Source organism: Cydia strobilella, chromosome 9 (genome assembly GCF_947568885.1).
Source record: "Cydia strobilella chromosome 9, ilCydStro3.1, whole genome shotgun sequence".
Lineage (NCBI taxonomy): Eukaryota > Metazoa > Arthropoda > Insecta > Lepidoptera > Tortricidae > Cydia > Cydia strobilella.
In genome coordinates, this window is record NC_086049.1 from 11595831 (window position 1) to 11623327 (window position 27497).

Here is a 27497-nt window from a genome sequence, read left to right on the forward strand (position 1 = left end):
ACATCAAAAAAGAAAGACATAAGGACAATATACCTACTCAGGGCTCATTAGACGGCGCGCGAACTCGCATGCGATTATAGTTAGGTACATTGCGGGCTATTGAGGTTACACTCATTTAAGCCGACCGATCAAATATTGCAATGTAATAAGACTGCAGACGCATGCGAGTTCTACCAGCACCGTCTTCAGCAGCAGCCTTCGCACCGTCTAAATGAGCCCTTAGTTAACGATTTAGTTTTCTTGAGAATTCTCGCGGCTTGTTCGTGCTAAGGATACATATTTTGTTGATAAATCAACAAGACCTTAGGTATAAGTTTAACGTTGTTGTACTGTTACCATTATTACTGTATTGTATTATTACACTTACATCTAAGTTTAGATTTAGCCTTTTTGCAACCGGGAGAGTATGTAATATTGTTATAGTTCCGTATTTCCCTTTGTACGAGAATCTTTCAAAAATTCCGTCACCTTAACACTTAACCACAGTCTTCAGCTTTGTAACTCGCATATTATATAATTTACTACATACTACATAATTTGCAGTACTATATAATTTAAGTAATTTTTTTATTTTTATTTCATTTTCTTAAATTCACCCTTGTTTAAAATATAAGTAGAATACTCATAGATTACCTATCTTTTTTAAATATGTACTTAGATACTTAGATCAATATTTTAGTTTAGCATAAGTAGATTGTGTAAATACCTTGTAAATCATACAATTTGTCTATATTATTTTTTACTAGTTATTCCAGTAGATACTTATTTACTGCACAACGTAATAGTAGTGTTACTGGAGTCAAAGTTATAATTATTTTGTAATTAATTGAGACTAATTAATATTTATTTATAGGTACGAAATTATTTAATTGGGTATATTGCCACGTGTAAATCGACATTAATACAAATTCGTAATAAATATGCTTGTTTTATATGATTAATACACCTACTACAAAAAATCTTGGGCAAAAAGCCAATCCAAGCGCGGTAGGTATTCTTTAAACCGATTTCCAAGCCGCACCAATACACACAGTTTTCTCAATAAAATCCACATGCATTTTGCTTTGAAGATCCATTTGAACCTTAAATCGGGTTACTAAAGTCGAAATTCTATTGGTGCGTATGTGGTCGATAAATCGTTCTGTGCCAGGAAAAGGCAAAGGTTTACCGTTTAACTGAGACAGTTGGTAATAAGGGGTCTCTATTGTTTGACATAATTATTGAAAGTCATAACCTCGGGTTATCCTATAGATAGGTTAGGTTAGGTTTGTTTAATGGCAATCATGAAAAGTTACGCGTTTCTGAGAAAAACCAAATTATGACTAATGATAATATGCCAATCATTACATTATGACTTTCAATAATTATGTCAAACAATAGAGACCCGAATTAGTGCCCCCAAACAAACACAACCAATCCTTTAATGTCTATATTATACCATATGGATATTACAAATCAGAATTCAAAATTCATTGTCGCTGAGCACAGAAGCGCGGCCGGGTGCAGCAGTGGGTCGCGCGCTTGTCAGTCGCAGCTCGCTTTCAGAAGAACTGCTGAGCGAGCCACCCTCGCCGCCGTCAACTCCTAAAAAAACTTTTTTTTTTTTAAATAGTTTGATATGTTGATGCCACGTGAAGCGCTGGTGGCCTAGCGGTAAGGGCATGCGACTTTCAATCTGGAGGTCGCGGGATCAAACCCTGGCTCGTACCAATGAGTTTTTCGGAACTTATGTTCGAAATATAATTTGATATTTATCACTCGCTTTCCGGTAAAGGAAAACATCGTGAGGAAACCGGACTAATCATGTAACAATTCAATTCATGTTAACAATTTTTGTTTTGTACAATAAAGTGATTTACTACTACTACTACTAATCCTGATGAGGCCTAGTTTACCCTCTGGGTTGGAAGGTCAGATGGCAGTCGCTTTCGTAAAAACTATTACCTACGCCAATTCTTGAGATTAGTTGCCAAGCGGACTCCAAGCTCCTATGAGCCGTGGCAAAATGCCGGGACAACGCGAGGAAGGAAGATGTTGATGTCACGTTCGCTGAGGTACAAAGTACAAAGGGTAACTTCGAACCAATACGTTCGTTCCAATAAGTTCGTTTACTTATTTGCTTCTCTATAGTTCCAAACCAAACAGACAAGTTTTGTTGAAGCTCACCAGGGTGGATTCGACCACGTCACCCCACGTAAGTAAGCTTAATTTACGAAGTTAATTCATTGCCGCAGCGGTGATAATATAGGTACTTAGGTATATCGTCACTACTTTGAAAATATCTCGTATCTCGCACTGCTACTCAAAGTTACAACGTTATAGTTACCATATTTTTCTTTTGATTGACAGAACGAGATACGAGTTTTTTTTTTTCAAAGTACCTAGTGGTGTACCTAGTCACAATATGTTAATAGCTCACCTTCAATGAAATCAGCGAAATCATCGTCTTCTGCGGCAATGGTGCGCGTGGCGGGGCGCGGGCGCGACCAGCGCGACGCCGGCTCATCGTGATCGTGACCTAAGCATACCACAATAGAGGGTATTACTGCAATGTTCTGCCGCCAGAGTGCAGCACTAGCACCCATAAGCCATAGAGTAACTTATACATACTGTGCCAAACTAATTTTTGACAAGTTTTCACAGACAATAAAATATGACATTGATGCATCAAGGCGTTTGTTTTGGCCTGCCGGGAAACGCGAAAATTTAAACTCGTCTTTATCGCTGGAATATGCAAGTGATAGAGGAGTTAAATAACAAGATTTCGACTCTCTTGTTTCGCGGTAGACCCTCAGATTGTGGTAGTGGCGCCCCCTGCGCAGAGTTTCGCGTAATATTCCTTATTATCACAGTTATCATAAGTAAGTAGGTACCTACATTTAACAACGTCCGCAAGCTGGCGCGGGTGCGTGGAGAGGGCGCACGCACGCGGGTGCCATTGTAGGTAAAATTCGTCGCACGCGTCCGCGCCAGTTAGCGTTGCTCATACTATTTTTTGTTAACCCGCTCACCCGCTTCGTGCAACCGCGCCAGCTAGCGAACGCCCTTGGTCTGGCCGCCATAGGTTACAGATGCAGTAAGCATCATTTACATAGTGACGGCCAAAGTGGTCAATTATAATAGGAACACATCCTCGTTTCTATGATAACAAAGGTGGTTACGATATACATATGTGGCCACTACCTTTTTGATGCTGACATACCGAACCATAACGAACAGCAAAAACGCACATTATCGAATGTGGTTTCACCTCTACGACGTGTTTACGCTAAATACCGGCTACGACGTAGCGCTACGACCGTAGCTTTGCATTGAATGAGTAAAAAGTACATGAAACTTTTTAGGGTTCTGTACCCAAAGGGTATAAACGGGACCCTATTACTAAGACTCCACTGTCCGTCTGGCTGTATCTCATGAACCGTGATAGCTATACAGTTGAAGATCATGTATATCTGTTACCGCTATAACAGCAAATACTTAAAAGTACGGAACCCTCGGTGGGCGAGTCCGACTCGCACTTGTCCGGTTTTTTTCTGATACTTATCGATCTTATCGTACAACATTAGACTGACAGACTGCTTTTCGTCAGTGTATAGTGTGTATGTGTTTAGTCTTACCGTAGAGCGCGCGGTCCGAATCGGAGTCTGATCGCGAGTCGTCCTCATCCCGCACTTCGTCGAGCGAGTCGCGGCCCGCCATATTGCCGAATGCCCGCCGAGCCTCCGCGGCACCTGTACCTGCAAACAATAACAAATTTATATAATTAAGTTGTCTGTCTTTGCTTTTCGACTTTTCTTATCTCGGCAAATTGATCGTGGCTATTGCATTGATTCCACTTTGGGGGCGTTGTTCTCTAAACTCGTCACTTTCCCAAACTGCCAGCACTAGCAAGACGTCTCCGCTTCACCCACTTCTCTGAGTAGAAACGAAAAGCAGTGAAAAATAAGTACATTGACGTACCCAACATTACCTCCCTGGTACCAGTGGTAGGTACAATGTTTTGAGAAAACACCACATTGGCAGGTATTAGGTATACTGAACTGACCTGCAGTTTTAATACGCAGACGTGTCTTGGGTCTCGTGGCCGGCCGTGGCTGCTTCGCTTCAAACTCTTTTGCGTCGTCGCTTGAATACAGCTCATCTGATTATAAAAATAAATATAAAACAATTTTGTGTGATTTGATCATATTTGATGAACAATTCAGTCATTCTTTTTACATGGGTATTCCCAATTTGTGTTTATTTTACCAATAAAGATTAACAGGGGCGGTGTTAGGCGTAGGCGATGTGGGCCACAGCCTACGGCCTCGCGGTCCGAGTGGCCTCGCGCCCCAATGGTTTACGCATAATTCGGACACAAGAGGGCGTCGCAAAATGTACAGTCAGCTGCAGAGTTAACTGACCCCCCGGTTAAAAATTTGTTTGCAGGGGAGTCAACCATCTCTGCAGCTAAATCTGTACCTTACCCACATAAAATTTTGGTCTTGCACCGCCATTGTAAAAATACAAAGGCATTATTTAATGAATTTAATGTTTTGCACCTGATTCGCTAAGTTTCCCCAGCACATCTTCCGCTTCGTATTTGTGTATGAGCTGCATAATAGCCGCCTGCTGCTCTTCAGCCGCCTGGAACAAATTATAATAATTTTTGTAAGACAAATAATTTCTGCGTCACATTGAACATTGAATAAGCCTAAAGTTCAAGGGCTCTTTAAGTCTTAATGCCGCTCTAAAACGTTATAAAATTACTCTTATTGCACGCCATCATTAACTGACCTCAGCTTGAGCGGTCTCCAGCACGCTCAACTGGTGTTTGAGCGCTTCAACACAGCGGTAGCGCAACACGTACTGGTCCCATAGTTGCTCGATCTCGGTTTCCAGAGCTGTCAATTCGCCCTGATACGCTGGCCTGCAGAACAAGCGAAGTATTAATTATAACTATAAAACAACAATGAGAATCGAACATATTAAAATTAGTTTAAACGGGAGGATGAGGAGCACCACACCCAATCGAAGAACCTCGAAAACGCATCATAACATGTCGACCGTTTATTCGACTTAATAATACCAAAGATAGATATAACTCCGTAATAGATGGATACAGTCTAAGGAAAAAACGTGCCTCGAAAATCACGAAAATTTGACTCTCGATCAGATGGCGCCACTAGTTTTGGCCTACACTCGTATAGAGGGCGTTGACTGTTTCGTTTGTTATTTATAATTTTAGCGCATACCAGTGTAAGAACATGGGTCAAAATCATATAAAAATAATTAATGCAAATCAAAAAATAATTTATCCATATTTAAATACATTTTAACGTATTTTTTTAAATCTTCATTTTTAGTTTTAAAGTATGTCGATAGATGGCAGTGAATTTACAGTGGTTACAAAATGTACTATGACAGTACCGCTCTATCTTATTATATCCTCATTGATAATACGTTACTAGTGACACATTAAAAATAATTGTAATGAAGTATTACTATAGAAAAAAACCATTAAATCTGACCGGTCAACATTACCATCATTGCCAGTCCTCATAATTAGAACAGTATTTGTAGAATGCTCAATATATAGCCGTATTTAGGTGCTTTTTGGCACCCTTCCTATTCACACTACTATACCTACCGTACTTAGTTTGTTGCCGTTCTCAACTGCTAAAACTTGCGCCTTAGGTCCTTTGCTAACTTAATAGTACGGAATCGGTATAGTGCTCCGTATTTTTTCTGTCCGCGCCAATTTAAGCCGCAGTACTGTCGTCTCCCCGAATCCTTATCGTTAAGTCAGAAAACAGCCTCACGAGCAAGAACCCCGACAAGGTCTGGTGTGTTGCCGAACGCCGCATTGCCATCTAACTCGCGCCCTATAGGTAGGTACTTGCACAAACTGACCTATTCACAGAAACACTTACTTAATCTTCTGCACGGTAAGCAGGCGCTTCTCGGCACGCTGCAGCTCCGCTCGCCTGCGCTCCAGTTTCGCGTCCAGTGCTGCTTCGGAGGCCGCCACATTGTCGATACGTTCGCGCGCGTCAGTCACTCGTGCTGCCGCTGTCTCCACCTAAATATTGCATTAAGATATAAAAGTAAAGAATTCATGAGACATCTAGACTTCTTCCACTGATCATATTACCCACCCACTTAGAATGCGCGCCGTGCACCCAAATTGAGATTCTTTAGGGGGTTGTCGAAGATTCTAAATATTTTTATACACTGAACACCAACACGCTTTAATTAATCGTATTGAGATGAGCTATCATTATCAACTGCTACATCGGTAGCACTTACCGCACGGCGAAGACATGCTTCCATGGCCGACATGTCCAGCGGACGAGCGAGGGCCTGTTCACGTTGCTCCTGTGAACCAATTGTTATCATTAATAACCTATATGAAAATGAAATTGCTAGAACGAGCAGGAATGGGAATGGAAACTACGAGTAACATAGTTTAAGTATGGAGTGTACTTATATCGCAAAAGACTTAGTGACATATAATTTAATGAGTTAAAACCAAGTTAGACTCACCTTACGTTCTGCTTCTTTACCAAGCAGGTCAAATAAAAACGATCCTTGAGCTGTGATGTCAGTTGCTAGAGCTCTTGCTTGTTTGATTTCGCCTAGCTGTAACAGAAACAATATTAGATACTTACTTATATATTTCATTATTGTAACAACAACATTTCCTACTGAAAGTGAAGAGGTACATGGCGTCAACCGTAGACCTAGGATTAATTCCTCAATTGAACGTGGCCTAATTCCAACATGGATTTTTAACATTACACAAAATGGTAGTAAAACAGCTATGGATGGCTTACCCGACTCGTGACGTCATAAGTCAAGGGTACGTCAGGGCGCTGTTCGTCGGGCGGCGGCGCCTGCAGGGCGTCGCGAAGCAGAGACGCCACTTTGAGCAGCTCGCGCACCGCCCAGCCGTCAGCACCGTACAGGCGCTTGCCATTCAACTTTAGGTTCGCTCGGGAATGCTAGGAGAAAGAAACGAAAGTAAACAGATAATTAGGTAACGATGGATTAAGCTCCACAGGTTTACACACCATTTGTGTCATTCGGTTTAAAATGAAATGAAAATTCACGACACAAAAGAAAAGCCGTGGTTGACAAGAAAAAGTTCCAAACTTGCGCGGTGGCCACACAGTGTGTAGGCATTCTTCAATTGCCTCCCAATAGGGGTTGCCAAAGCTTCACATGTTAACTAATTGGATCAGGGTGCCTAGCCAAGGTGACAATCGCTTGCGCTACGACAACGAAATGCTTTGTGTCTTTATCACTCTTCCATATTAGTGCGACAGTGACAGTTACGCATTTCGTTCGTCTAACGATTGTCATAATGGCTATGCTCCCAGGAGGCTGTGGGGAGTTGACTAACACATACAGACACCTACATATTCAATAACATACTTACCCACATGCGTGTATTCTTCGACCCCCTCCCAGTTGAACCAACCACCAGTTTAACCAATTGAACCCGTGGGCTATGGAACCAACTTTAATAAGACTTGTAGATAGTAGGTTTCTAAGTACAGTCGACGTCACAGATATGTTTACATTTTTCGCCTTATTACAAAGGAGGAAGGTGCAAAAGTGTAAGCATATCTTTGACCTCGACTGTACAACTTACGAAGAGTGCTATTGCATGTGTGACGAGCGCGACCCGCTGCTCGGCATCGGCGCGGCCACCACGAAGCTCTACATCAGGTTCAACCCTGGCCGCCAACCAGCGAGTGCACTCCTCAACCGCCTCCCAGTTGGGGTTGCGGAAACTCTCCATGTTGATTTGGCGGGGGTAGCCGAGAGCGCGCATGGCTTCGCTGAAATCTAAGTTTTTTAACACGGTAACCGGTAGTCGATGTGAATTTGCAAATGCCCTTTGAAGTTTTAGTGTAAGGCCTAAGTGGACGCTCAAAGCGGAGCGTTCAGGGGGGCGTGCAGCGTGGCGTCGGGCTCACAAGTGATTTGAGCAGCGTGCACTATAAGGCCGCTCTTATACGTTTGCATTTGTTTAACATGCACGCCGCACGCCCCGCCCCGCTGCACGCTCAACTCGAGCGTCCACTCAGGCCTTACACTTAACCGAATAGTAGTAGGAACAGATGTAGTGCATAAGTGCATAATAATTTTCCATCGTATTTTAACGGAAACGTATGAACGTGTCTTGCTATTTCAGTTAGTCTCGGTAAAGAGTACTGAGGTTGACTGAAATAAGTGAAGTAACATGACAAAATACGATCGTTTCCGAGAAAATACGATGGAAAACCATTTTATTATGCAGTGCACGTCTGTAATAGTAAGTATATAAATTATAATATAAATCCGATCTGTCAGATAAGTAGGTACTACTTACCTTAGGTAGGTACTTTAAGCTATAAATAGGTAAAGTACTGTAAGACGAAAACAAATTAAATTTATCGGTGCTATATTAAACCAAATTCTTACATTTAAGTATATTTTTAGGTAACCTTAAACATAATAATTCCTTAAATCTTAAATACTTACTTCTTAGATCTCTATACGACATTATAACACTTATAAATAGCAAAATTACTGCAATTAAATTCGGTTGATTGCCAGATTATCCTCCCCACTTGCAAATGACAACTCACTTAGAACGTAGTGATAATAATTAGAGTTTTGAATGATTCACGGTTAGTTTCACTAGACTTATACGGGATATAGACCGTGAGAGCTCACAAATAATACAAAAGGTAATCACGGTCTATATTCCGGTCAATATAAGTCTAGTAGTGATTATATGCTCTGAACTCACTGTTTGTTTTCATGCGTTGCCATGGTAACCAATGGTTACTGTTAATTTGGCCACATTGGGTCGGTTAAGTCCAAGGTGCGTTAGGCCGGCCACACACGTCCGGAATGTCTCTCGAAATCAACTGAATTCAGAAAGTCCGGAATTCTATACAAACACACATTGATTTTTTTAGATTATGAATTTCTCAGGTCGATCTGTAACTTATATTTACTGCTAACCTTTCTCCGCAGACGTCTTGTCTGGTTGCCCTTGGCATAGGCCTCTCCCATATTCCTCCTCTGTAACTTATAGCATTTAATAACTGGAGTCGTTTAAGAGCGACGAGCACACACACGCGAATCAGATTATGAATTTGCCATTGACATTTGCGGGAGAGAGTGAAACAGACGTTCGTGAGACAACTGATCAATCGGAATGTGTGAGGCAAAGCTTTCTGAATTGTATTTGAAGTATTTTAAGGCTTGATTTTATTTTAGATACATAAACATAAGTACATTCGTTTTAGAAAACCAATCTTTTATGGTGGAATTCCACTTGTCTTGTCCAATGTGTATTTGCGTCTCACATTTTGCTTAGTGAGAGAGTGAGACGCAAATGACGCAATGCACATTGGACCAAGAAATGGCACAGGTGGAATATACCAACCTTAAAAAAGTAAAACAGTACAAATAAACAATTTTTAACTTTATTAATAATATTATATCTAAAATCTAAATACATTACGTTCAAAGTAAAAGAACTAAAGGTACTGGTAACTGGACGCGTTTGGCAGCCAAAAACAGGCTGACTGCCACCAATTCTCAAGTATTTTGACAGTCATTTTGCCACTTTTCTGGTATTTTAACGGACTTCTTCTCTTCTCTAGGGACCGCAATGCGAATTTCAAAATAGCTGAGGGTTTTCTTGGACACTGACCTACAGACGGAATGGCAATGGACAACACTAAATAGAACATTTAAAGAGAAGTCTTCAGTCCCCTCTTACCCAGTTTTCTGATCCTCTCATAAAGAACATGGGATTCTATCCTCAGCAGCTTTTGCTAGGCGTCTGATTACATATACATACACAACACAATTAATATCAGATGTGTTAGTCCATTGTCATAAAATACTGCAGCCTAGGGCAACGCGGCCAATTAGTGGAAGAATCATAAGTCGACGACGGTCGGCGGTTGCCTCTGCGCGCGCTTCACTGCGTCCTCTCGCTTCAGTGACACTCGCATACGCGCTGCTTTCAGGTGTCTGTCAATAAAATATTGTCAATAATTAGAAGAAAGATGGATACCTACACACACAGCAATCAAACCCCATGGTTTGATTGCCTTAGAATTCTTATTGATATCAATAAAAATTCTAAGTTGACATTTCCGGAGTTATATTAGAATCGTTGCTGGGTATGGAGAGACGTGGCGTGGTGTAAAGGCCCTCTGTACCACAGGAGTACCATAGGAGCAAAATCATGAGCGATCGCGTCAGGTTATAATCATAACAATTTTGGTTACAATCGGTTTTTGCAAGGGACCCTTTACTGACATGAGACGTATAAGTTACGTCTGTTGAACGAAATATGAATGTAACAATTGTAAAAAATTGCTCGTTAAATTAGTACAGGCGTTTATTAATATGAATTTAAATATGTATGCACAAAATATTTAGAATAAGGTTCATCATCATATATTTAAGAGTAAGACTCTTGTCGATGGAGCAATTTTCATGTGTTGCTCCTCTGCCTTCTCTAGAATAAGGTTACAACAACAAAATGTATTTCTTTTAGAAAAACCAACCAACCAACGGAATAGAAAAACTTGAAACATACCTCTGCCTAACTTTCTCGAGTGTCTCCGGCGAAGGCGTTCGCTGCGTGACAGCGGCATCTCTCAGAAGAGTACGAAGTTTCTGGAGACAGTCTGCTAAGTTGAGCTGCTGCGAGCGCGTAGCGTCCGAGCGGATAATCAGGTACCCTTCCTTGGATAGTTTCTTCTCATGCTGAAATATATGAAAAAGATTTACCTGTAAACATAAATCACAATGCAACGCATATTCCTAAGCACAAGCTCTGTGCATTTATGAGCCAAGAAACCAAGGCGAGGAGATGCCACACAATTGCTTTGCTACAGTTCCTGGGAGCCCATGTGCAGAGTGTAGAACTATTGGATACACTTAACTGACAATGCAATAAGCTTTGAGAATTCCAGTTAATGTTATTATAATGCAACATCAAGCTGTCCAATGATACACATAACATTCACAAATCACACATACACAGTTTGGAAGTTAGGCTACTTTATAGTTATAACAAACCACAACTGTTTGTTTAAAGAAAGCAATGATAAAATGATTAATGATTGAAATGGAGTGTACATTCTAATGCACTGCAGTATTGATTATATTTAATCTCTTAATAGATCTTGATTGCTTGTGTTCTAGAATCACAAGAGCCAAAATAATGGGGAATAAACATCTGGAATTATTAATAAGGGTTCCTAGTTTGGAACTATGGAACCCTAATAAATGAACACTAACCAGTTCAATCATCTTTTCCTTCACTTCTGGGTGCAGCCAGTCCGCTTCACTCAGCTTGAATCTCAGGTCAACCTTGGTGTGCACCTGAACAAATAATAAAGACACCAAATAAAATCACCTGGGGTTAATTATGATAGATAGATACATGGCGGGAACACAGGAGCTGTCATCAATCTTATTATTGTACTTACTGGTGCAAGTATATTTACATTGCTGACAACAAATTCCGTCAATCTATTAAATACTGGAATATAACAAAACTGGCATGCACTGCCAGTTACACTGTCTAAAGAAGCCTTTAGTAACCCAGTGTAAGATGCCTACAATGATTGTATGTTACTCACTTTGTTTACATTCTGTCCCCCCGGTCCGGAGCTGGCACTGTATTTGATGTCCAGTTTCTCCATGGGGATGAAACCAGTAAACTTCTCCTTTGGGTCAGCATTCTGGAATTCATTGGATGACCCAAATATAATCACACTGACTAATATATACAGTCACAGAGAAGGTATGCTATATAAACTGACAAAGAAATAAATAAATAAGAAAAGACTTTTATATGTATACTATTCTGCGCAAAAGAAAAGGCAACTGTCTTAAATAAAGAAATAAAGTAAATTAATCTATGCTATTACCCATTACAACCACTTTAGCTAACTAGAGGTTATTGCGTGGCGGTATTGTAAGATAGTTTAATAATGCTAGATTAATCTATAATAATAAGACTACTTACAAACGACGGAGTGCTGAGTTTTAGAGAACTGTTGGGGTACAATGTCTCCAAAGAAATAGCGCTTTTGTAAGCCATCGGTCGTCTCATCATAGTAGTATAGAATGCATTCTGAACAATTTTTTGTATAAAACCCACTCTCAACGGGGTGAACGCCATAATGCCGAAATAACACAAACTATTGATTGTGTTTACTGTGTCTTATACTAATTCTAATTAAAACTAAGCATAAATTGAAATTTATTGATTACCGATTCAAAGCGACATTTAATTATAACCTTAAAAATGAAACGTCAATGTCAGTCAGCTCCTCAGCTGTCAAGTGCGCTGTTTGAGTTAACAGTAAAAACTTCGCGATTTTATAGCTATTCCCCAATAATCAGAATAAGGGATATTACACACGATCAGAATGTAAACAACATATAGCCGATCAAACAAATTTGTTAGTAGAAAAAGGCGCGAAATTAAAATTTTCTATGGTACGATAACCCTTCGCGCCTACATTTACTTGTATTTTTGTGATTAGTTTTCCACTTTCGTACAGGATGTTACACAATAGGTATTTAATGTGTATTAATTCTGGAAGGTGCATAACCAAATAATATGTTAGTCATTTAAGTACATATGTACTTAAATCACTAATTAGTTAGAGTTAGACCAAGAAAAGTATTATCAATCAATGTACGGTTATTGTGTATGATAATGAAGAATCTGATCTACAGATTTTTACTTAGTTAATATGCAGAAAGGGAAACTAAAAATAATTTTACGAAAATCTCCAGATATTTTTCATGACAACGCCAGATAAACTACGAGTGCGAATGAATATGCAACTTTTTAAAACTCTATTTTTTTGTGGTCAGTTTAACACGCTGATTGTAATCAACACTAAACTAAAATATGCTTCCCAGTATTTCATCTTGAATAGATGTCATTTAGTCATTTATTCAATATTGCATTTTGTCATGTACATAATAAGGTGTTACATTTTATATAGCCAGTTCATATGACACCCTGTAAGGGCACACAATAGTACAGTTTTTCTATTCTATTAATTCTAATCTACATATTGTAATTAAGGTAACATAATAAAATTAACATATTAGCGTATCAGTGGTTTAGTAACCTATTAGTTAGTCTCATAAATTAATTTAGTAACTTCAACAATAGCAACGTCAACAATGCACCGATATAATAATGTCTGATTGAATTAACTTGTCAAATTATTATAATTATTATTTATTTAATGAATGTCAATTAATATTAAAGTGATGGCAGCAATATGTCAAGTTAACAGTCTTACACTAATTCGGTGTCATATTTATCTAACGTATTATCTTCCAGGAATGATTCGACTGTGTAATAACAATTTTCTATTAATAGGCTTTTCACCCAACTAGCAAATTATGTCGTAAGAAAGGCACCATCAGTTTAGAGTTAAAAGTTTTCTCATTTAGTTCGTATTTGATAGCATTAGGGATTTTATTAAAAATTTGGATACATTTATACTGTGGTCCATTCTTAGAGTCCATTCTTAGATTCTGAATTTAGTTTAGTTAATTTGTTTGTATAATACTTTGTAAGTTTTAGGTTATACGATCTACAGTTATCAATGTTATCATATTTATTCAAAGATATTATTTAATTAACAAAACCAATTATGCTAAACGACCAGTGAGTGGTAGTAATCGTGAAGAGGAGTCAAAGCGTGCTGGGCCCATAACCTATAGGAAATAATACGCGCATGTAACTACCCAAACAAAACTAGCATAGGTATAGGTGTATAAGTCATATCTAATGTTTAAACTCGTCCGAATGGCAATATGATCTGAGGGCCTACCGCGAACCACGTGCGACGTGTTGCCTCCCTATCGCACTTGTAAATTCGTACGTAAGTGTGACAGGGAGGCAACACGTCGAACGTGGTTCGCGGTAGGCCCTCTGTTCGCGTCGGTATAATAACTTAATACAAGAAAGGTTTATCGAATATAACGCCAGATGGCCCTGATCTGACCGCGTCATCTCGCTAACGAAACGAAATTCTTATCGGGTGTATATTATAAGGGTCGGGAATGTAAATATTGTTTTGTTTCATTCGTTCTCTTGTAAAAAGCACCCTTTTTAAACGAGTTAGCGGTGGTACTTACATACATGATCCGCGATCAGAATACAATCTTATATCCCGGCTCCCGTCAGTCGGCCTAATACGTTACGGTGACTCGTATGTCTGCATTGATGGTTAACTTAGTTAACCGTCTTCGCTCGCTGCGGATACTTAGTTAAAAATAACTAAGTTAACCATCAATGCAATGAAGTATTATTCGCAGTACTGCGAATAATACTTACACCGTACCCGCAGCGAGCGAAGACGGTTCTTCACGCTCCAGTTGGTTTAATTAGGACCGTTCTGCACCGCAGCGCCATCTACCGTTGCTCCGCTCCAGACAAATAATTCAATCGGTTTTGACAACATTAATTAAAATTAGCTAACTCTTGTAAACATTGCCTTAATGTAGAAATAACACACTAAATGTTATTTTTAAAAAAAACACTCGTTGGGCATGTTGAAGTTGTCATGGTGACATTTGAAAGTTGTTCGAAATTTTATGCTAGTTTAGGTCATGGAGACTATATAAAGGAGCCAAATCTCTATGTATGAAACGTGTCCATCAAAAAACAGTAATTAGGCGGCGCCACCATACACCGAAATACTACCAAAAACAACCTACGTAATTTGGTCGGGTTATTTGTTGCCTTATATGGTTCATGTTATACTCATGTTCCAGAGCCTAACTAGCGCCACCGGAGAGATTAGGAACTATTATTTCAAGCTGAAAGCGGTCACTTTTGCAACAATTCTGCCATAAGACTCATAAGAGATTGGCATCCTTTCTATACCATCCATAGTCTAGGTATTGTTACAATGACAAGGTTCTAAGAGACCGAAAAGTCGATTATTGACATAATTGTTATGTCACGTATTGGTTGTGTATGGGAACGCAACAGGGGCGTCCACTTATCACTTCTTAGGATATCTAAAGACAGTAAGTAATGTTAGAGCGGCTAGCAAAATCCTTTGCTCTGCGCCGTATTCAATTGCCTGGCAATAAATAATCAGGTCCAGCCCCCAATCAGTGTTGCCACATCAGATAAACACAGAGAAACAGTACAATACCGATTAACATTTCAATTAAGTACATCGTCAGCAACATTGTGTGGAGCAGTTTTAGAAAACGTTTTTTGCATCGCATAATGCCTGTTATTGTATTATCTTGTGGATTGTTATTGGTTATTAATTAAGTAATTGAGCGGAGCGATAGTGTGACTTTATGAGCACGCTGTGTGGTCATATCTGGCTGTCTGCACATCATATTTCTTGCTTTGGTATTGACTTTGGTATGTACTATAGTGAAATAAAATAAAATGGAACTAAAAATTTTCCATACTAGGTAAATTGTTGCCATATTTAAGCATTTTACGTCAAAAAAGTGACAGTTACGTAGGAAGTGGCGCCCTCAATCATTTTCTACACTTTCTTGTCGGACTATATGTTGACTATATGTCGGACTATATCTTCTGATGAGAGAAGAGAGTTTTCTCCAAGTTATCTTTCTGATATCTCGGAATCCCAAATTTCAATACTATGGTGCCAAAAAATGAGAATCTGGATCAAGCGCTACCAGGGAAAACAAAAATCTAAACTTCTTTATCTGTCTCTCAAATATAATATGCAAGAAGAGCGTTAAAGTGAGGCCAAAGAGTATCGTAAGTATATAAGTGAGGCAGAAACGATACTTCGATTTCGCAGTAGGATTATCTGTGCATATAGTACCCGCCTGTACACAGTTAATCGCTTTTTATTCAGAATTTGGCATCGATGTGCTCAAAATGAAGAAAGAAGAATTGTTGATTTTACGAGTGATACACTTACATAGTGACTGGTGCGTGCCCGAAGCTAGTTAGAAGTCCAACTTACTTATGCCCAAGAATGTTACTTCCCCTAATAAAGACAAGATATAAATGACTGAAACACGGCGAAGCGAATTCATGGTCACTGGTCACTCAAAAGCAATGTCTCAACGAGACACACTCAAATCTTGACATCAAAGAAATATAGTAGACGGTTTACGTGATGTGACGTGATACTTCAGCATACGTTGACAATAAATGTACCTATTGCAGTACTTAAGTAGAAACGTGATTTGCCGGTTTTTCTCAGAATTCGTGGGTTTTACTAAGAATTGTTTGGTTTTTGTTGACCAACCTGAAAGCCGCGCCTTCTGTTGTTGTCGATGATTAGTGTTACTGTAGTATCTGTTCAATTGGCAGATAAAAATACCCTTGTCCCGCACTTGTCTCCTTTTTTTAGTCTATGTAAAGTTCGGACAAGACAGGACCTATGATGAAACCTCAACACTCCCTTTCAGTTTAAAAATCAGCAGTTAAGATTTGAAGTTAAACAATTTCCGATACACTGGTAGACGAATTTTGTTGAAAACTTAGGTATTTATCTAGTTAACTTATTTGCATAAATAAGTAGGTATGTTATCCAACTTTAGACAGGACATAGGGCATAGGGCTCTCAGAATAGATTTCCATTAGCCACTCCACGGTCCTGTGCTGCCTTCTTTAGTAGGTGTAACAAATATATATTATTCTCTCCTATGTGTATCCTCTCTCTGCTCCTTATATATATGTATTATTGTATTACCTATTTCTGAAGTAGGTAGTTCACATACCCAAGTGAACGATGAACGATCTCCTTGATATACCATTTAATTAATTTATTTCTTCTCTGTCTCTGTCGCACATTTTTTGCATGTAATGATACTTACAAAATAAAATTTGGTTAATTATCGACCACCAGCCATGTTATTCATATTAATAATAGACTGTGCATTTAGCGCATACTACATAAAACTAAATCGCCACATGGATAGGCTGCTTTCATCAATTATGATAATGCGTCGCGGCGCACGCCACACGAGTATGTCGGCTTTCCGAATTCCCCGCATTCGGTGCACCTGCTCCGCAAGAAACAGTGTTACACATCACTCAGACGTGAAACAGTTTAAATCAACGTCTTAGTTATATTTCTGACTTATTTTTCCTTATATGAAGAGATTCTCTAAATCTTAGCGCTTTCCTGTTTCATCGTAGAGCAATAGGTTGCCAAGGCTAAGGCCTCAAAGATTGCCCTATGTTATAAATACCATGCTATGCCAAATCATGAGAAGTGGATGAGATAATGCTTAAAAGCTCACTCGGGCTTCGAAGTAGTAGCCAAGGATGGGACCAATATCACACCATGGATTAGCTGTGATGTTTGTGTGTGTGTGATGTTTGTGAGGCTTTATAGTTTTAGCAGTTTTATGATGCATTAGTCAAAGATTCAGAGGACCGGATCACAAAGGGGAGTCTTACTGTTTTTATCCCAATGTGGAACCTAATTTTCTTGACTATAAAAGCACAACTAAGAATCTTACGAACTTCAGAGGCTAACGCTGCGTCTTACGTAAAACGTAAGCGAACAACTCGCGAACGCGAAGCGAAGCGGCGCGGCGGGCACACGGCGTTCGCGTTCGCAACGAGATCGCCCAACGTAGGACACATCTATAGGTATCAAAGGATTGATTCACCCCGCGCCGCATCGCTTCGCTTTGCCTTCGCGTATTGTTCGCCAACGTAGTACGCTGCGTTATGCGTGTGTAAGAGTACGAATCGTACTGTACAGATTGCCGGTGTATATAAATAACTTCTCTGAACGCGATTAGTCCCGCACTGAATGGTATGTGCATCTCGGCTTCTTGTTCCGAAAGGACCGTTAAATATTACCTGGCCCGTTTCACAGCAATTCAATCACGTAGAAACTTTCGCTGATTCGATCGAGAGCTGTGATCGAGAGATTCAATCTGCGCCGATAACAACGCTTCAACGCAGTTGATCGATAAACGGCCGAGAAAATCACTGTAATATTAGATTTGTTGATAACTGGGGCTAATTGGTTCAAGCTATTTAAAACGGAGCTTTTAAACGTATATTTGATGAGGTACTAGACATTTCTTATTTTCTTTTGGGTTTCAGTATGTTTAAATAAATATTTTTAAGAGCGCGTGAAACTCATAGGTAAGTTCTTTTCAAAATTAACGGTACCTACCTATACTTAGATAAGGTATTTCAACTTCTATATTTTCCTCACAACTGTAAGTTACGTGTAACCAAGAACCATGGACAAAATGTTCCTCTCCACGGTTGGTGGATGTGTGAAGGTATATTCCATGTGAAAGCACACGTGTAACATTGATGTAACCAAGAACCATGAACAAAATGTTCCTCTCCACGGTTGGTGGATGTGTGAAGGTATATTTCATGTGAAAGTACACGTGTAACATTGATGTAACCAAGAACCATGGACAAAATGTTCCTCTCCACGGTTGGTGGAAGTGTGAAGGTACATTCCATGTGAAAGCACACGTGTAACATTGATGTAACCAAGAACCATGGACAAAATGTTCCTCTCCACGGTTGGTGGATGTGTGAAGGTATATTTCATGTGAAAGTACACGTGTAACATTGATGTAACCAAGAACCATGGACAAAATGTTCCTCTCCACGGTTGGTGGAAGTGTGACGGTACATTCCATGTGAAAGCACACGTGTAACATTGATGTAACCAAGAACCATGGACAAAATGTTCCTCTCCACGGTTGGTGGATGTGTGAAGGTATATTTATTTCATACTCAGTGAAAGCACACATATAAAATTCAAATAGCACGCTATAAAATTTCTTAATTAAATCGTTTGCAGCCAAAAATTGTTATTAATACACTGCTGTGCTCGCAGCTTCACGCTCTTCTTCTTTGGCCTATAATTTAATTACCAGCGTACCTAGACCCAGATCTTAGGGTATGGTAAAACAGGGAAGGCTCTTCTTAGCTTGGTAATGATGTAAGATTAAATTAAAATGCCACATTTTATGGTTTTAACGGTAGGCGGAGATTGCTAATTGGTTAATGCAAGAGACTTTCAGGCCGTTAACATTCGTATGTGATGTTTTCCTTCGTATCCTTGATTAAGATTGATTTACAGTCATTACGGTGCGTTGATGGTACGTTCTGCAGTCTGCACATTGCCAATAATAATATCAATGTACTCCGCTGTCCCTGAGGATAAGGTCGTGATGTGATGTCTTTCTAGGGCTACGCTGAAAAATCATTCTAACAGTAAGTATAGATCAGTATTTCTTCATAGATGAGATGATATGCCTCGCAGCTATCGTCGTCTATACGTCTATACGCCCTATATATCGTTGTCTAGTACCAACAGCACATTGAGCTTATTGTGGAATGAGGTCGATCAGTGTAAAATTTTGATATAATATTTATTTATTTATTTTAATTCACGAAATTATTTATTCTGGACAATAAAACTTCACCATTCACACTTGTGACACAATAAGTTGTGTCACACAACGCATGCTACCTACTTAAATAATTGCATTGATTGCATTGTCAAATGTATGTCATCGACCATTCAATGTGTCCATCTTTACAATGCCTTGCTAAATTGGTACAAACAAATTATCAAAAACAAATGAAGATTTAGCAAACATATAAGTTTATTTGTCGTCGTGGGTATAGAGGAAATATCTCCGTCGCGCTGACGGGGTAGGTACTGGTAATATTGAACTCATATAGAAATAAATATTCATCTAGGGCTAAAGTCCAGAGAGGAAAATGTTGAGAACTATGGAAAAATGGCCACTATAATGTATCCTCTTAAGTAGGTTTTTTCCTCATATTATAATTTTAGTTTTAGTTTTAGTTGATTCTCTTTGTAATTGCTTTTGTTTTTATAGGTAAGTACTTATATTTTATAGTTTGTGTTTTTATTCTATTTCTAGGTTTAACTTTAGTTTTAATTTTGTAATATTATAATTTAGTATGTTTGTATTATTCCTATTTATAAGTAGTAGAAGTAAAATTTAATTATTGAGGTGCATTATGTTCAGTCAGCAGAGTTGTTGAACTTGTTGAAAAATCGTGCAATTTTTTTACATCACAATACAGTTGCCCAAAATTTAATTAGCAATTTAGGGCCTTTCTTTAGTAACTTCGTCGAAAATTACTTCTATAACGCACATTTTTTTTTGTCAAATGCATAGATTACTTTTTTTTGTTAAAACTTACAATAAATTAAAACATGAAAGTCTGAAACATGATATCCGCGATCCCAGGCACCCAAATAAGCCATCCCGCTCACGCTTACGTTCAAGTGAGAGAAATAGAAGAACCTGAATCCACGTCCAACATTTGCTTAAGGCGTTAAGCAAAAATTGAGGATATATCTCCCCTTATTTACTAGTACCTATAAGTGCAGTAAGCTGCAGATATAACTGATCCCATGCAAATAATTTCCTATGCGGGGGGGGTCAATTATCTTTGCAGCTTACCTACTTGCCTAATACTAATTCTCTTCAGAGTAATCAGACCATCAATAAGTGTAGCCAATAGCACACAAATTTACGCAGTAAATAAACAAAGCAACCCTGAATAGCCAATAGGTACAATAAAATTTAGCAACACCACAAACTAAGTGTTAAATGACTCCAATCAAACAATTACCTGGTATCGGCGCCGGCGCATCGCCTTTCGCTCGGCTTGCGTAGATAACTCTGAGAATAATTGCCGCGAGATATGCGCTTGGGCATGCAAATGAGGTTAATTATATATTCGATGATCTGTTGCATGCTACTGTTTTTGTTCTGAGTGCAGAGTTGCTTGAGGACGGGTTTTACTACTAGAGTGCTTTGGTAATTACATGTAATTACTTCTTACTTTGTTGCCATAGAAGCAGATTGAAAAGTATTATGATACTTACCGTTTTCCTTTCTTATAGGTTCTGACTGAAAAAAGTGAGATCGGAAGGTCTAAAGATTTTTTTTTGTGCTGTGATTATCTCGTAGTTTCGACAAGACGTAAATCCCGATCATATAGACGCAAGTGTTGCCCTACTAAAAAAAACCTTATGTTTACTTAGATACTTAGTATAACAATAAAAGTACTCTAAGGGCTTCAACTCACCTCAACGATAACCGCATGCGATTTTTTAAACATTGCGCTTTTTGAACGATCAATTCAATTCTTTGGTGGGTTCAACGTTACCCGGCAAAAGACCCTATTACAAAAAGAAAACCTTTTCACTCTTTTTCGGTTTAAATTATTTAACTATACTTACTAGGATTTTGATTTCCGAAAAAAAAAACAGATACAAAATTTACAGTCAGCAAAAAGGTGTGCTATGCGTGCTGAAAACAGAAGCAATGAGCCGCGCCCGCCGCTCGAGCACAACTATTAATTTTGCTCCACTCGACCATGCCCTTAAAACCATCCAACATTGCTATACGTAGGTACCTAGTCTATTATTACATGAGTATGAACCGTAGCTAATATTTTATAAGTACCTAACTTTATTATTATTATTCATAGTCGAAGCAAAAATGTGTAGAGACTAGAAAGACCAAGATAAGCCTGCAACGATTTTGATAGCGCACGCAGTGCAAGTGTTATTATAAACGTCAAAGTTCAAACTTCTATGAAATTATGATGTATAAAAAACGCACTGTGCTATCATAATCGTTGTAGACTTATCTTGGTCTAACTCTATCTACTTACCTACCTACATCTACAATGTATTGCACGCATGTGGCGTTCAGCGGTCTGAATGACATATACAAATTATCGCGTGACCATGATACAAGAAGATAATTTTGTACTTGTAGTGTTTTACGAATTAAAAATATATCATGTTTCATGTTCATGACACCCCTATTTGTAGAATTTGTCACATTGACGTGAGCTTCAAGATCTGATTCAAGATATAATATATTAGACATGTCAGTAGTGCGTGACGATCCTCCGTTAATGGTTTGTAGTCATGAAGACATGAACCATCACTACTATCATCCTACCGGTGTACCGATTACTTATTCTGCTCGTGTTTCAATTGCTTGCACAAAGTACGGAGAGTCGAATCCATCCATCGCAATGCGAACAACACGCGAACGCGAAGCGGCACCGGCACGGAGCGGGGTGAATCTATCCTTTTGATACATAGAATAGAAGTGTCTTAGTACGTGGGCGGTCTGGTTGCGAACGCAAACGCCATGGGCCCGCCGCGCCGCTTCGCTTCGCGTTCCCTGTCAGTTAGAAAAACCGGCCAAGTGCGAGTCGGACTCGCGCACGAAGGGTTCCGTGCCATTACGGAAAAAAACAGCAAAAAAAATCACGTTTGTTGTATGGGAGCCCCATTGAAATATTTATGTTATTCTATTTTTAGTATAGCGGCAACAGAAATACATCATCTGTGAAAATTTCAACTGTCTAGCTATCACGGTTCATGAGATACAGCCTGGTGACAGACAGACAGACGGACAGACGGACAGCGGAGTCTTAGTAATAGGGTCCCGTTTTTACCCTTTGGGTACGGAACCCTAAAAAAATTATGTTCCGAACAACTGACAGGCCGATATCGTCCGGCGGACTGATAGTCAGTTTACTTTTAGTTTTTAGTAACATACAAGTAACAAACAGCTACAATGTTCGACTGGGCTTGGTTAGCAATGGTAGTTCATTAGTCTGTGCGGAGGCACGCGCGTCAAGTAGTGTGTAATGAAGTAGCACGCTGTACTTACATGAATCAGACGAACCACGCAAAACAGCCTCTGTCTGTTTGTATACCTACTCGATGAATAATACTTATAAATATTTTTTGTGCTTATAACCATTCGTAATAAGCTTTTTGCATTTAACGTAAGTATTGCCTGTCATTAGGTATCATCATTGTGCACTGTGCACATTCCATTTCATAGCCTCTCAAATCTCTCAATGATATTTAAGTAGAAGTTGACATCAAGTTTAAAGACACAGCTATATTGCTATATAATATACCTAGCTATTTCTTTTAATTTTAACTTGATGTCCACTTATTGGCCCTGCTAGTGGTGATTAGAGGAATAAAACTACTCGCGAATAAAAACTAACAAGGTAGGTAAGTACAGTGTAAGGTTTCGTTTTCAAGCGACCTGAAAAAGTCACCTCACCGTGGGCCGTTGGTATAGTATGTATCTACATATTATTAATTTATTACAAAATGGTAAACAAAGTTAGAGTAGTTAGACGCCGTCAGGATTAATTACTTTCAGGAAGGCGTATCTGCATATAGGTACACAATATAATATTGACTAATATAAATGAGCCAACTTAAACTACCTATATAATGTCATGTCGGGGGTGAAAGTGCACTACCTGATGGCTCTGCTGCCGGCGCCCATGGTAAATGATAACAGTCACAAGCCATGGAAAGCACCTTACGTTGCCAACGGGCTCCCCGTGGCGTTGGATTCAGTACAATGTGTGCTTATGCTAACATTTTCTAGTTTTCCCAGAAGTCAATGAGGCACTAAGGAGCGAATAAATTACTGCAACAATACAAATTGCGCGTACCGTTGGATGGAAAGCGGACAGACGGACAGACTAACGCTACTATGTATGATAGATATTGAAGTCATTATAGTCTTTGTCTATAGTTGGACTGGTGTTAGTATACTTAAGGATGACTCACGTTAGACCGGGCCGTGTCCGGGCCGGAGCTTCCGGCGCTTCGTTTTCTATGGAAAGCACCACGTGATCACCTGTCATGTCATAGAAAAGTAAGCGCCGGAAGCTCCGGCCCGGACACGGCCCGGTCTAACGTGAGTCATCCTTTATACGTATTTTGTATTCTCCCATATTGGCAAATACATTATCGTCGCATTTGACCGCGCGCTTTCAATTGTATGATATTTGATGTTTTTGACTTATCACTATCAGTAAAAGCTCCCCTCAATACAGAGCATGTCACAATCACAATCCCAAGGAAACTCTTTATAGGTAGCGCGATTTCTTGTGTAATTCGTAAACAAAACTGTATGAAACAAGAATTACTAAGAAAAATGTTTCATTCGAAGCGCTATTTAGTTATTTAGCTAAGCTTCTATAACTTCTATTTAAAGTGTGCTCCGCGGAGCCTTTAAAAAAATCAAAGGCCAGCTCTTCTACGGTCGCCTGTATATTTGGTCCACAGTTCAATTGCTGACGAACGATTTTATTTTATTTGGGGCTCCGTAAAAAATTTCGCTTTTCAAGCTAATACAACCCTGTAGCGCGTTAATGAATAATAACGCTATATCTCTTTATATCACGCTACATAATTTTAATATTATACTTGCGTAACTTAATCTGAGCTGAGCTAAGTTTAAACATAACAGCCGGCGGGGTCTCGGAGGTCTGCAAAGTTGTTCCCGTAACCCCGCCCAAAAGCGAGCGTCGGAACACCCCAGGGGTTTTAGTCCGTGCGAGTCGGACATACCCACTCGGCCTCTCCCGGGCCGGGTGGGATCCCTAACGGATTTCCCCTGGGTTAAAAAAAAAAAAAAAAAAGTTTAAACATAACAGATATGTATATCGTAATAGACCTGTACCGCTGGCTATATTTTGACCCCTAGGTTATAAAAATATTAAAGTCAATTCTGTTTTCGCTTATGAATACTTTGTTAAGATGTAAATCTTACATTTTGTTTTGTGTCATATATATAATTTGCTTTTCTAGTAATTTGTTATTTTGTGGTAATTATTTTTTATTTTGAATTATCTTGGAGAAAAAAATATTCGAGAGAAAACATGTAACTGTGTTGCATTTAGGATAGTGTTTTTAGTGTGAAAACATAGTTTGTGTCAATTACGTCCACTGCAATCTGATACTATGTCATAAAATTCTAAATGACACAAAAAAAAATTAGAGTTAAAAAAAATTACTTAGGTCGAATTTAATCGTTTAAATAGGTCCATTAAATGATTTTGTGTCTTATTAAGGCATAGCTTCATAAGATATTTGATGATTTTGTTGTAACAGGCTGTCACCGTTACAAAAGAATATTAAAGATATTAGAGTTTACATCTTATTAATTTGAAATGCGGGATAAATAAGATGTATGAATTTGTGTCACTTGCATCCACTGCATAAACAAATATTACAAAAATATTATTTGCGTTCAAACGAAGCTAGCGGGCGGTCTGAATGGGCAACGGAGGCCGTGCAGGGTGGGGCCGCGGCGTGACCTTGCCGTACGCAACGCATGTTTACTTCGCCTGTGCGCCAAATTAACGGAACTTATTCAAAGAAGTTACGCAAACAACACAACAACAAGCAACAAGCAAGCAAAGAATGCGTCGAATTATCTTTTACCTATTTAAATCTCATAGATATTGTACAATGTCACCATTATGCAAAAGAACTGTAAGTACATGTTTGATTTGCGAGCGAGCTGGCAACATTGCGCAGGGAAATCTTAAAAATATCGCGTTTACGTGAACGCCACATACATTTGTGACAGTGATAGGGAAAAGGTACCACTAAAGTAAAATTTGGTTATAAATACCGAGACTTTCTTTCATTCTTTGATAAAAAAAATTGCTATTTATGCAACAAGTGCGGAAATCATCTTTACGCACGTGTATCATACAATGTTTTACTATGCATTGTGCGAGTAAATAAAAAAACATGTCATGGCAAATAAGTTTAATTATTAAAAGGAGTGTTTTAAATCGACACGAGTTGCGAATTACCTATTCGCACGTGTATCGTACGTTTTACAGTACATATGGCCCTTTAAACTTTCGACATATGCACGGTAAGTGCTCTTTTCCGCACTAGTGCGAGAAAGTAGCACCATATGTACTGTAAAAAAAAATTGAAAACAAAAAGCACTAGTGCGGAAAAGCAGTACTTTCCGCACGACATGGCTCCGTAGGAAACGCACTTTTCGAGCACATGCATTGTAAAAAAATATATAGGACTGTATCTCCTAAACCATGCGTCGTAGCGCAAAAATAATAAAATTTTCGTTCCCCTTTATGTAACCCAAAAGTAATACATGAAAAATACAATGAAAAAAAAAAAGAAACAAAATCTTTATAGGGCTGTATTAGCTGTATCTCCTATATCGTGCATCGTAGCGCAAAAATAATCAAATTTTCGCTTCCCTTTAAGAAGCCCCTAATTAAGATTTAAAAACGCAAAAAAGAAAAAAAAGAGGAAAAAATCTTTATAGGGCTGCATCTCCTAAACCGTGCATCGTAACACAAAAATAATCAAATTTTCGTTCCCCTTAAGAAATCCTTAATTAAAACTTTAAAAAAAACCAGGAAAAAAAGTTTATAGAGCTATTATTGCTATATATATAGATATAATATCTCCTAAACCGTGCTTGGTGGCGCAAAAATAATAAAAATTTCGTTCCCCTTTATGAAGCCCCAAAGTAATATACTAAAAACACAATGAAAAAAAAGAAAAAAAATAACAAAAAAACTTTATAGGGCTGTATCTCCTACACCGTGCATCGTAGCGCAAAAATAATTAAAAAAAATCCCTTTAAGAAACCCCTAATTAAGATTGAAAAACGCAAAAAAGAAAGTGGAAAAAAAATCATTTTAGGGCTGTATCTCCTAAACCGTGCGTCGTAGCGCAAAAATAATAAAATTTTCGTTCCCCTTTACGGAACCCCAAAGTAATATACAAAAAACACAATGAAAAAAAAAAACAACAAAAAAAATCTTTATAGGGCTGCATCTCCTAAACCGTGCATCGTAGCGCAAAAATAATCAATTTTTCGTTCCCCTTTAAGGATCCCTTAATTAATACTTAAAAAAAAAACAAAAAAAAACAGGAAAAAATCTTTATAGAGCTATATCTCCTAAACCGTGCGTGGTAGCGCAAAAAGAACAAAATTTTCGTTCCCCTTTACGGAACCCCAAAATAATATACAAAAAACACAATGAAAAAAAAAACAACAAAAAAAATCTTTATAGGGCTGCATCTCCTAAACCGTGCATCGTAGCACAAAAATAATCAAATTTTCGTTCCCCTTTAAGAAACCCTTAATTAAAACTTAAAAAAAAACCAGGAAAAAAAACTTTATAGAGCTATTATAGCTATATATAGTATATATATAGATATAATATCTCCTAAACCGTGCGTGGTGGCGCAAAAATAATAAAATTTTCGTTCCCCTTTATGCAACCCATAATTTATATTTAAAAAAAAAACGCAAAATTTTAAAAAAAAAACTTTATAGGGCTGTATCTCTTAAACCATGCGTCGTAGCGCAAAAATAATTTAAAAAAAAACCCCTTTAAGAAACCCGTAATTAATACTTAAAAAAAAAACAAAAAAAACCAGGAAAAAAAACTTTATAGAGCTGTATCTCCTAAACCGTGCGTGGTACCGCAAAAACAATAAAATTTTCGTTCCCCTTTATGCAACCCATAATTTATATTTAAAAAAAAACGCAAAATTTAAAAAAAAAATCTTTATAGGGCTGTATCTCCTAAACCATGCATCGTAGCACAAAAATAATCAAATTTT

General features: G+C 38.5%; 2 protein-coding genes across 2 annotated transcripts; both read right to left on the reverse strand.

The window, feature by feature from the left end:
- Window positions 1–1451: 1451 nt before the first annotated feature.
- LOC134743899 (clusterin-associated protein 1) lies at window positions 1452–8579 on the reverse strand. The gene is made up of 12 exons (XM_063677532.1): window positions 8512–8579; window positions 7637–7833; window positions 6816–6983; window positions 6526–6621; window positions 6289–6357; window positions 5913–6061; window positions 4777–4909; window positions 4542–4626; window positions 4046–4141; window positions 3618–3737; window positions 2420–2518; window positions 1452–1584 (listed from the first exon to the last, which is right to left on the reverse strand). Exons 1-12 carry the CDS (start codon window positions 8531–8533, stop codon window positions 1463–1465), a joined length of 1356 nt encoding a protein of 451 aa, XP_063533602.1. The 5' UTR covers window positions 8534–8579; the 3' UTR covers window positions 1452–1462.
- Window positions 8580–9451: 872 nt separating this feature from the next.
- Window positions 9452–12301, reverse strand: LOC134743900 (large ribosomal subunit protein mL62). Its single transcript, XM_063677533.1, has 5 exons — window positions 12038–12301; window positions 11649–11750; window positions 11305–11388; window positions 10598–10767; window positions 9452–10023 (listed from the first exon to the last, which is right to left on the reverse strand). Exons 1-5 carry the CDS (start codon window positions 12191–12193, stop codon window positions 9930–9932), a joined length of 606 nt encoding a protein of 201 aa, XP_063533603.1. The 5' UTR covers window positions 12194–12301; the 3' UTR covers window positions 9452–9929.
- Window positions 12302–27497: the final 15196 nt, after the last annotated feature.